General features: G+C 37.6%; 1 protein-coding gene across 1 annotated transcript in view; it reads right to left on the bottom strand.

Moving 5' to 3' along the window:
- Positions 1 to 6,977: 6,977 nt before the first annotated feature.
- Positions 6,978 to 12,757, bottom strand: part of LOC149838464 (uncharacterized) — a 31,406-nt gene continuing 25,626 nt past the window's right edge. The window contains exons 4-6 of the mRNA XM_090006603.1: positions 10,211 to 10,306; positions 7,583 to 7,642; positions 6,978 to 7,495 (exon numbers count right to left, since the gene is read on the bottom strand). Coding sequence (XP_089862729.1) covers positions 7,292 to 7,495; positions 7,583 to 7,642; positions 10,211 to 10,306 — 360 coding nt within the window. The 3' untranslated portion in view covers positions 6,978 to 7,291. The remainder of the gene's footprint in view (positions 7,496 to 7,582; positions 7,643 to 10,210; positions 10,307 to 12,757) is intronic.

The raw sequence follows: 12,757 nt of genomic DNA, 5'->3' as shown, positions 1-12,757 counted from the left end.
AAATGAAAAGAATTCATTCGTACACTGTATATAAGGTTACTATTTGGTACTAATGAAGGTTTGGAACTATTTAATAGAAATTGCCATCATTTCTACTTTTTTTGGATTTTTTTTAGATCCAACCCTATGGATGTGATCTAGAAGACTTGTTTAATAGAAAATAAAGTTTAAATCATGTATTTGTGGCATATAAGTAGGTTTTTAAAAGTTTCAAAAATGCTCATAATGTACCAAAATTTCATGTCTCAAAAGTAATTTTTACATCAAAAAAACCTTAGCAAATAAACCATGCTCGATACATTTATGTGGTCAGATTGAATTGATATAGTCTGTTTGAAACTATGATTTTTAGCACAATAGTTTTATACCTTCGTTAATACCAAATATAAACCCGTATATATTCAATGCTTCTGGTACCGTGCCACCATAAATTATTGTGTTACACATAGATCTAAGCTCTAAATGCAAAATCTAACATTTGGATCATGTTTAACATGTTCTCTTTACTGTTTTATACCATTTTGTGATGACTTTTATTTTCATGAACTGTGAGCCTTTTGATTTTCACAGTCTACAAAAATAAGATCCTATGTTGTATTAGATATTATAAAACCTTTTAACATATTAAATAAACTCTGCTAAACACATTTGTTAGATCTATCATTTATTTAATAAGTGTTACAAAAGCATCTTTTATATATATATATACTCTCCGAACCCTGAACCCTACCTTATGTGACATAGATGGCATTAGTCTCGGTTAGTACCGTAGTACAGATAATTGACAAACACAGAACCGTCAATACCCTCTCTGACCGTAGGCATTCTTGTAAATTAATCACAACAGCCGCCTGGATAGAAAGTCAAGGCCGAAAACTACACGCCTCCCACGCGCTCCTGCCGAGCCCAGTCCGGTCCCACCTTGGGTGCGACGTCAGCACAGCGTCACGGCTGCGTAGTCAAGCAAGATTATGGTAATATATCTCCACGTGGCATCATTCTATTCGATGACGCGATAACTTGGTGGAAGCCTATCGACACCCTGCCAGAACGTCATTCTCTTCCTTGAATTAACAATTTCCTTTTTCTGAAAATACATAATTAGTGTACTCGCGTTTCAATCTCAGCTGGATTGGAATTGGACCACTTTGATTGGATAAAAAATATACCCATATTTTTTTTATTTGTCGTTACTCAAAGATTGGGGATCACCAATTTCATATCTTGGTCCCCTTTTATAAGGTTATAAAATGCATATTATATCCACTAATTATGGGTCTCAATGAATATTTTTTGGTGTGGTCAACATTCTAGGTGAGTGAACCGACTTGTAGGTGTGTGCTTTGACTACGAGGGGCCCAACACTTGGCTTGACTCGACCAAGGATCTTATTCAATTGAAGGTTGACTCGTGCTCAAGTCAAAAAAAAATTAAAAAATCTCACCAACTCTATCATGCTAACGGCTAAATGTATTGACCACTAAGTCTTCTTACTTTTTTTAGGTGCAAACATGAGGATCGTTCTTTTTTTGAAAGGCGAGCTGGGGGTTAGCCAGACCCCTACCAGGGGTACAACTAAACCATTGGGTTTTGAACTTGCAACCTCCCAAAGCAAGGTGAGGAGCACTAGCTGCTCCTACCAGAAAAGTGGAGCCCCGTTGGTGGATCGTTCTTGTAACTTGTTCATCCAATGCTAGAAGAACAGAACTAAGAAAGTAGTTATGAATAATCTGAACAACCAATCATTTTTTTTTTAGGAAATGCAGGAATATAATTATAAATAAAAAACTATCATAACAACAGCTCTAAAAGCTAGAGATACACCCGTGCACCAGCAGGGTTTGATCCGGTGTCTTCGTGTCTTCAACTCAATGCCTTCACAACCACCGTGGTGGCCACTCAGCGACCCCCTGGTGGTTTTATATTATCAAACTATTATCTATATTTATGTATTTTTGTGTTAGCTGTAGGGGTGGCAATAGGGTCCGGTTAAACGAGTAACCCGGCACAACACGGTTAACTCGTTTAATAAACGGGTCAGGTCGACACGACACGATTACACGACACGGTGACCCGTTTATTAAACGGGTTGACCCGATAACATAGACATGATTGCTGGTTGACTGGTTGGCCGTTAGATAAGTTAATATATATATAGAGTTAGGGTTAGACAAGTTAATATATATAAACGGGTCAAACGGGTTGGCGGGTTGGGATACCCCTAACACGAACACGACCCGTTTAATAAACGGGTTAGGTGGGTCGACCAGTTTATGACACGAACCCGTTTAATCCAAACCCTAACCCGGCTAAGAAGCGGGTTGGCGGGTCGGGTCAGATTTTGCCACCCCTAGTTAGCTGTGTGCTAATATAGAAAGACCAGTCTTTTCAAAATATTATGAGATTTTTCCCGCACAAGAAATTTTATGACAGTGATTGGGATCCTGGTCAGGATTCAAGTAGAAGACCATATCTTTTGTGGTTGGATGTGGATCCAGACCCGAAACTAACGAAGCTTGATCAGGGTTCCATATATATGATTGTCGTCCCTACCGCTGTGTAGACAAATAGTACTGAGTGGAAAAACTAATCCAGAAACCCAAAATGCACGCAACACTCATATAGGGTTGTCAATGTGTTGGATCCTGACCTGTGCCCGACTCAGGTCAATTTTGGTACCTTAAACAAAAGATCCAATTAAGGGCATTTCTGGCCTGAAATGTGCACCAAAACGTGTCCATGATGTAAATATTCAAGGATGTATGCATATGTTCTTGTTGTTGATATTATTATTATTACTGTGGACATTTATAATATCTTAACTGGAAATATATGAATTGGAGTATGAACCAAGATTTTTATGGGTTTTTTTATTTATATTTTTTTCTTAAATTTCACCATACTGTGATCTAGATGCTTGGTTTTAATTATAGGGACAGACTCTTGGATAATCCGATTACTATGCATAAGAATGATCTTTTAAGGCTTGAAAATCAATAGCTCAAAATTTTTATAAATATTTAAGCATCTAAAAATCATATTTTTTTATCAACAGTCGATTTTAGTAAAATGAACCACACTGACTGTATCTGAGGGTTAGATTTGCAAAAAAAAAAAAGAGTAAAAATTGCCTAGTTCATGCTCAGGAGTATTTCCCGTTAACAGATTCTAGTGACCCATATTATTATTACTACTAATACTAACATGCAAAAACTCTTAATCATTAAGTTCATATTGTTTATGGTAATTATCTAAGGGAATAGCTTAATAAACCCCAACTGTGTTTGAACGGGAGTAGGGCATACCCAACTCAGCTGGACAAATCACTTTTGGAAAAGTGATTTATGAGCTCCTTGTGGGATGAAGCAATGGACGGTGAAGATGTTAAAGTGATTTGACATGTCACCTGATCTTCATTTCTAGCAAAACCAAAAATTAGATCGTAAGAAACTAACTTTAATGTGGTCCTCAGCTAGGCCTGAACAAACCGAACAGGGCATTTTTTGGGCTCGACTCATTTACCAGTCGATGGAGCTCATGACTTGGCTCATGCTCACTTTTAGCTGAGCCGAGCTCAAGGTCCGCTCCTCCCTCAATGAGACGAGCCAAATACGAGTTGATCATTCCAAAACATTTCATGTTATTTATACATAAAATATACATTTTTTTATACAGGAGGGATATCTATATGATCCAATCAATTGTGCAAAGCCCGTGGCAGTAATGAAACGGAAAAAGTATACCGAAAAGACAAATATTTTATATTATTATCTTAGTATTAGTTAGTGATCGGGTCGGGTGAATCGTTTCTTTCATGATGAATGGTTTATCAAATATTTTGTCTATGTGAACTCAGGTTTGACTTTATCATGGCTGTGTACTACATTGGTTCACAATCAAAGCATAATTACCAGATCATGAATAAGGAGAGGGCATGATAAGTAATGCGTGAAGCATTAAGCAAAGGTGAGGGATTAAATAGAAGCATAAAGAATGTATGTATCTTATTAGCTTTTAGGTTTTTTTTTAAAGGCAAGCTGGGGTTTAGGGATGGTAGTGGTGGACCGGGAGAAAATTGGAAAATGGGTCCCGCCCCACCTCACCTCGCCCTGTTTGGATCGGGGACGGAGGCGGGGATGAAGGCTAAAATCAAAACCCGTGCAAGGATGGACTTATGCTTTCTCCTGCCTTGCCCTGTCCCCGATTCCCATTAGTAAAATAACTAAAATACTTTTAAGAATGACAGTGGACCTGGAAGAAACGGGGCTCCACCTCACCTCGCCCCATCTGGATCAGGAATGGAGGACATGAAACCAGGATGAAGGCAGGGATTGAGGTTAAAACCAAAACCCGGAGGGCAGAATTTTGAGATGGAGCAGGGGTGGAGACCTTATCCCCCGCCTCTGCCCGGTCCACTAACTATACCATTGGGTTTTGAACCTGCAACGTCCCAACAATCTTTTTTAGCTTTTTGCCAAAACATATCTATTACATATAGTTTTTACAATAAGAATGATTTAAAAACAAAATTTTAACATAAAAATTGCATATTAAATATCAGTAAAAAATAGATTTTACATTGACAAAGTGAGTTATTTATAAATGTCAAAGGTTTGACTCTCAGCCTTTAATAGGAAAGTTGATTATATGGTTCAAAGTCCCAATCTGAAGGCTTTTCCATTGCCCGCCATCTTTTGTGTGTTGAAAATGTGTTGCCGTTTCTTCTAGAAAGTTGGTGAAAGATGTGGACACTGTGGATGGAAGCAGTCAGTTCTTCGAAGTTTCTTATAACTGCTTTTATGAAAAAAAAACATCATTAATTCACAATGACAAATATGGCAATAATTTCCAAAATATCGTCGTAACACAGGGATGTCAATGGATGGGAGTTTATCCGATATTCGAACGCAAACCCAATCCAATTTGTCGGATTTGGACTAGGCATTAAAATTTTCATCCAAATTCAAGTCCAAATCTTATTAAAATGTAAGTGACTAAAATCCAAAAACCAATATCAAATTTTAAGCTAGTTGGATCTGGGTCTGGTTTTATAATATCCCATTTGACTCCGAATCCGGTAGGTCGGACTCGGTAAGGCATTGACCTGACCCAAGTCTAACCTGTTAACATCCTGGCAATATCACAATATTTGTTCAGCCTTTTTAATCAGTCAAAATATCACAATATTTGGAAAATATTGTGATTATTTTCAAAATGTCAAAATCATGTCATGATATTTGTGTTTTTATCAAGTAGCCACAAAAAAGGGTCCCTTTCTATATTTCTTCTTATTTATTTATTTATTTGAGAAGTTAGTTTACAGAAATTTTGAAAAATATAAAAAATTTCAAATTGTTGCAAGATACATTTTTTTTTTTTGGAGAGAAACGTTAATTCATTGAATCAAACAGTGACCTTACAGAAAAACATTAGTGTGATGAGATATCGCACAACGTGCAGTGAACAGAAAATAACAAAGAGCAGGGGAAATGAAGAACCATGAAACCAATTGAAGAACCCACAGGCCTAGGAAAAAATCCAGATGGACCCAATCCAGCCCAAGGACTGGACCGCCATTTTGCGTGGTGCCCTGCAGGTAAGTTCCCATCGCAGCTGTCGAAGGATGTAGTCGACGCAGCTGGAGTTGTTCCGAAAGACCCGTTGGTTCCGCCCCACCAGACCAGCTTTCATGCCAACAACACCCAAACTTTCCACAAGAAAATCCATTTTTTTCCTTTTGTCTGAAGATGGTTTGCAATGAGCGCATTCCTGGAAAACAGAATATCATCCCACATGAATTGGAAGTCGCCCCATGCTTGCTGAAGTAATGATCGCTTGAAGGAACAATCACAAAGTAGGTGCTTGTTCAATTCCACCTCGCATAGGCATAAAGAGCATCGGCTGCATAGGTGAAACCTGATTCTCTGCAATCTGTTTTCTGTCTTTAGTTTACCCTGTAAAATGATTCATCCCATCCCATCAAAGAGGCTCTCAATGGTAGGCCACCCCCTATAAGCATTTATCGGGCAGCCATTTCATCGAAGATGATGACATTACCATATAGAGCGAGGCCGTAGAGAACACTCCATCATTATTCAACCAACACACCAACTGGCCATCGTGATGCACCAAGGAGATAGTCGATGGGTCAGACATAAGAGTAGTGGTCCATTGAAAAAAGCCATCTGAGGGGTCTCTCCTCAAAATGATCTCCCATTAGTTTGATGTTGACAAACAAAATTCATGCACCCTACCATACTTTTTATGGGCTGGCATGATACAAGTGTGGACATTCCTCCCTTAAAGGTCGCTCACCCCTCCACAAATCATGCCAAAAAAGGGTGTTACACCCATCCCCAACAATATCCTTTAAGACACAAAACTCCCCTGCCACTTGTGACCAACCCTTCCATAAACCGAAGCTTCCTTTCCATTTATGAGTTTCCACCCAATTCCCTCACTCCTCACCCCTCACCCAAATAACTGGTTGCCAGATTTAGGTTCTAATTCCAGTTTTGTTATGGCAAAAAAACAAAATCCCAAATCATGTTTCATATAATTTAAGGAGTTTAATTTCACTAAAAGATGCACATAAAATACTCACGCCATGCCAAGTCGAGCCATCTCATGCAAACCAAAATCACAACTCAAACCCAGCCTGAATATTTACTCGAGTCAGGTCCAGGTTGACCTAAGTAATATTTGGGTTGGCATTTTTATGCCATACCTGGGAATTCAGGTTCGGATCAGGTCAGGTACCTAATAAAAATCCTACACATTGGCAGCCCCACATCAACAGCCCCTCAGCTGATCTACTTTCATTATTGAAATCTCGTTCCATACATCAGGTATGTGAAAAGTTTAAACCTTTGTTCACAATATCTAGACCAACAAATTAGAAGCCAGTTGCTGAGCATAGTGACAAATGCTAGCATGTGATGTTTTGCGTCTGTTCTAACGGTAAATACCAACAGAAATTAGTCTTGGAATTTTTATTTTTATGTTTTATAGATATTTTTATTTGTGAATAATTTTGTCACTATTTTGCAAATACAAATGCAAAAAAAAAGGAATTTTCAATTTCTCAAGGCCATGAGTTTCCAAATTGCAAGGCCTTCACCGCAGCCAAATAAGGAAAAAGAGAAGAGTGGAACCTGCAAATTGGAACTCCGGCAACTTGGTCATAAAGATTGGTTGCCCTAAGTCACAAAGACTCCTTTCAGTTGTCTCAAACTCCAAAACTGATTCAGGGTATTTCAAAAGAACACCATGTCCACAAAAAAATCGTCTTTCAGACTGCTTCCTCCTTCGGTGCAGAACCAGCAGAAGATCTTCCTCCATAATACTCAAAGTCATAATCGTCATCAAGATCTTCTGTGCTCTTTCCAAAAACAAACGGCTTAGTCCCCATTGTTGTAAAAGGCATCAAACCAAAAGCCCGGGCCGTCTTAATCTCACGAGCAACGCGTCTCTGTGCCTTGGCACTAATCCCAGTCTGCATCAGAAAAAGAAAAGGATGGTTATCTTCACAAGCATGATATGATGTGATACTTCGCTGGTAAATACGAACTAAATAGCTGACCTTGCTTCTCTTGATGATAATTCCAGCTTCAGTGATAAAGTTGGAAAGAAACCTCACATTCTGCAAAATTGCTTATCGTATCAGATATGCTAAAAGAAAGCCAACTTATTTGACGGAAAGCAAACGGTAGAACATTTGATAAGAAGCAAGTGGATCACGTGATTGCGTTTTATGAGAATACAGAGTCTTCACTTCCAGAGTGTTTATTGATACCTCGATATTCAACATTTTATGAGGAAATTATCATCCTTTATTTCATGCTGAAAAGCATTTTTAAAATGTAAACCACTCAAAAAAGAGCTTTGACTGGGAAAATTGTCTCAAATAGCTTAATTTGAAAAGGTACAAACAGGACAGAGTTCCAACCAATACATGTGATTAGTCAGTTATTGCATTGTGAGATTCATTTTTCATATTGAAAGATTTGCTTGCAAGAACATCAAATGGGAGAAATAATTTGAGTTGCAAACTTCCCCTCACTTCACCCATGAAAATTCTCCATTGATCAAATATGATAACAGTTGACAAGGAATAGAATGACCAAAAGTACATGCAGAAACTCAAAGCATACTAGTTATTTATTATATGTCAGCCTGAAAAATCGTTCTAAGAACTTAGTCAACATAAACAAGGCATCAAGGTTTCTGTTTAGCATGCTTCCCCAGGTACTTGATCTTACATGAACTAGTTGGCTGCCACTAGCTGATGATCCAAGCCAGTAAAACTTTTGAGGAAGTACTTTTCGTATTTTATTAAATCTTAAATAGTGTGCATCAAGTGTATTTGCTTGCCCAACTGTCAGATAAAATATTTACAAGGCGCAAAACGGAGAAACCCAAAGTACCAAATCGGACATTTCCAAAGCTTTCTCACAGATAATAACAAAGCACACCTTGCATGCCAAGATCACAAAAGACGATACCAACCTGAACAAAAAATCAGATACGAAGCAAGTTTACTAGGTGTAGCTACAAAGCAGCCCATACCCGAACAGACATTAATTTATAGCATTAAATCTGTTGTTTTACCTAATCTGAAATATATTCCAACATGGCCCCCAAAGGCTCCGCTCATCTAGCAGGGGCGACTTGTGAAGGTCACAAACTTGACGGGATGTAACAAATTTTAAACCCATGGGGAGCATCCTTGCCACAAGGTTGAAGCTGGGTGTGCTAGCCGGTGGCAAGGGAGACCTCACAGGTTTTACCAACCGGAGGCCTGCCAATGTGCGGTAGTGATGAAGGGTTTTTCCTATATATATATATATATATATATATATATATATATATATATATATATATATATATATATATAGAGAGAGAGAGATAGGAAAATAGAAACCTACCCAATAGAAAATGTACCAACCCTACCCACTGAGAAATTTTTTGGTGTTTTTTCGAAATTCTGACCTTACAGATGTGTTCAGCATGATTGATTTACTAGAAATTGACACTTGGATCATGCATTTTGGATGGAAAAACAGGTATTTGAAGCATCAAAAATTTATAAAAATGGTAGACAATTGATTTTTGGACCTTATAAAAACCTATCCATGCATCGGAATCAAATGATCCAAGTATCAATTTCTAGTAAATCGATCATGTTGAACACATCTGTAAGGTCAGAATTTCGAAAAAAAAAACGAAAATTGATGGTCCCAAGCAATCTGGAACCATATGGTCGGGATGCAGTCTGATAGCTTGCCACTACCCATATATATACATATATATATATATATATATATAAGATGCTAATCTACCTATAGTAATAATACAATTTTTTGACTTTATTGGTATTTCTAAATGAAAGTGACCAAGGTAAACCTTGTGTTGCTTTCATATTTGTGGCTGAAGCTTGAATTCTGGCATTGCATGTACAACTCATATCAGATACCTCATTTTTGATAACAACAAGATCGATATTATTCTAATAAACCCCAGACTGAGACCATGCCCAATCAGGTTTGAAATACATTGATTCTTTACCTGGGACTCCTTTCCAGATTCCACATCCAGTGGTATGGATCCATCAATACAGGTCAATTGGATAATTGATCCTAGATCTGACCTGTTGACCACTTGCATGCAACATTTAACGTAAAATAGCATTTTAATGTTAAGTAGGTATTATGTTTAAAGGGCTGCCAATAAATCAGATCTAGCTAACCGAGACAGATCGCTGCATCAACTAATATGATATTCCATAGGATACACTTGGGGCCTAAGATTTAGATAAAAGCAGGCCCAGATTCTGCCACATGAAACAGATATAAGGCCCTCGGACTCAAAAAGCTTCCAGCCTGTTTGATTGACACATGGATCTCAAATCCAATATCTATCCAAGTGAGGAGATCTTGACCATATTTTTGAATCAATCGTCAACTGAAGAACCAGATCACATTGACATTGAACTGGGATCCAACCCATTGCAGCCCAATTATCCCTGGCTGAGGTTTAGCAGCTAAAGGTCAAGTAGCATTTTTGGTAGTCCAAGCAAAAAAAAGGTAGTAGCATGTCCCAAATAACATAGCTGGATCAAAAAGTGACATTCTATCATAACTAAGGGATCTCAGAATAAAAAATCATAAATAAAACAAGTAAATTATCAATTTGGAAAAAAGAGAAATACCCGAAAATCAGCTTTTCTTAAAACCTCTTCTGTAGTTGTCTCGAACTCCGGCCTTGGGGCACGTTTCTGAACACCTGGCTTTGTAAGATCAAGATCCTGCATAGAAGACAAAATCATAATCTTCATTCCAGAAATTGGGCATGTTATAGTATATAAAAAGAAAAGATTTGAATATAATAGTCAAAACAGCCACACAGGCAGAAAACTCTGTAATATCAAAGTCCTGATCACCAATATCAGTCCTGTGACAATACTGTTTGGGAATGATTGGCATTAGCATAGTCTTGCAAGTTTGCAACTTAAGAGTCATTTATACTTTATGGTAAGGGTACGTTTATTCTACCATATTTGTAAAAGGAGATGTATATATGTTAAAGAATGACATGAGATGTCATTTTTTTGGTTGTCCTAATCTCTTTTTTCTCTCTATCGTTACCTCGCTCACTCCCATCTCTCCTCCCTCTCATTCTCTTTTCAAACTACTTCATCTCCCTCACTTGATATGTTGAGTGCAGATCATATCACCATGGTTACATGAAGAACATGGTAGGAGTGATACCTGAGAACCAAGAAAATCATCAGAATCGGTCTTCCAAAGGTGACGTCAACATAGAGGGTACTGGATACAAAAGTTTGAAGTTTCTGATTGGGTGTTCAGGTAATGATAGCAAACATATTTAGATGATTTTAAAATGTTTTTTCTGAAGCTTTTTGGCTCAGCATATGAGAGTATTGGATTTTTCACTCTATTTTCTGTCGCCACCTAAGTGAAGGTGTTTTTTACTCAATCTGGTTGCTGGGTCAGTGTCAGTAGTTATTGGTGGTCATATTTAGTCAGAAATTAAAGGAAAAGTGTTGAGGAACAGTTTGGAGGCAAAAAATCTCAATCCTATGAAGTTAGTTTTTTTTTGGGGATTCTAGAAGTAGTGACAGGCTGGTCTTTGAGAAGTTCATTGAGTGGAATGGAGGTTGTACTTCTTTACATGTATTACTGCATTTGACAGCTTCTCTTGAATAGTTATGTAGTTTGGACACTGTTAGCGACTGTAGTTGACAGCATATTGAAGAGAGACAATGTTGTTTGTGCCTTAACTGAGTGTCCCAAGTGTGAAAAAAAGGCCTCAAGAGTCCAAAGAAAATATTGGTCAAGTATGTGAAACAAAATGAATCCGAGCTCAAGTACTGTTGAAACTAAAGAAAGTGGTTCTACTAAAGGGAGTCCTATGGCGAACTCTCCAGGAATCCTAAGTGTTGAAGGGTTCCAAATAAGAAATGTTTGATTTGATGGGAAGAATTGTGTTGAATGGGCTCAATCCATTGAATTGGTTGTTCTTGCTAGTGGAAAATTTGAATACATAACAGGTGAAACTACTAAACCAAAAGAGAGGAGTTTGGGTTGTTAAAATGTATATATACATATATATATATATAGAGAGAGAGAGAGAACTGAACATATTAGGCCTCCTTTTTCGTTATGTCTCATTAGGCCTCATAGTTTGAAGTGTTTTATGATAGATCTGAACCGTTAGATATGTTTATCATGCTCGATTTAGTAGGAATCCACTCTTTGATCATGTTTTTTTTAATAAAAAATGTATTTTTATGAGCCGGAAAATGTGATGCCTTTATAGCCATTGATTTTTGGATCACCAGAAAAACTTGTATACATGTCTGATTCCGGCGATCCAAAAGCCAGTTCCCACTAAACAAAACCTATAGATAACATCTATGGTAGATGTGAGAAAAAATACTAAAAACTATGATTTTTTAAGGGGCTTAATGAGACCTAACGAGAAAAGGAGGCCTAAGGAGTGCATTACTCATATATATATAATTTTAAACTGTTTTTCTTCCCTTTGTAATAGGCAATACCCTTTAGGGTATTGTGGTAATTTTGTACAAGTAATAGGCTCTGCCCATTAGAGAAAGAATGGCAATTTTGTAGGCTCTGCCTTTAGGGGCAGTACTTACCTCATTTTGTATTTTATTTTTATTCTATCCTTTACGCTTTTGTAAAGAGCAGTTTTGTCTTTTAGTCAGTATAGTCGGGGGAATCTCCAACAGCTATATTAAGTTTTGTCTTTTAGTGAATATCGATAATGGAAATCTCCAGCAATTATATTTCTAGCTGTTGAGCCTTTTTTTCAACAGCTATATGGGTTCTCATGGCCCACTTGTCCCTATACAAATAGGGACCTCTTGTCCCATTAGATGTAATGTTTTTGCTAAGCATATTATTAATACAACAACAACAACAACTAAGCCTTCATCCCAAAACAATTGGGGTCGGCGATATGAACCAACAAAGAAAATCATTCTGGGTCTTCCACATGAATCCTTCTCCTCCATTCATTTCTATCCAATGCCATGTCCTCGGTGAGGTTCAAAGCATTCATATCCTTTCCTATCACCTCTATCCATGTCTTCCTAGGCCTACCCCGACCTCTTTTAACTAATATATTTTCCCATTTCTCCATCCTTCTAACTGGAGCATCATTAGGCCTTCGTCGAATATGTCCAAACCACCGTAAAAGTTTCTCTCTCATC

This window comes from Nuphar pumila, chromosome 5, assembly GCF_984573655.1.
Source record: "Nuphar pumila chromosome 5, dmNupPumi1.hap1.1, whole genome shotgun sequence".
In the NCBI taxonomy this organism is placed as follows: domain Eukaryota; kingdom Viridiplantae; phylum Streptophyta; class Magnoliopsida; order Nymphaeales; family Nymphaeaceae; genus Nuphar; species Nuphar pumila.
Note: the sequence above shows the minus strand (reverse complement) of the source record. Positions and strands in the feature narration are given on the sequence as shown.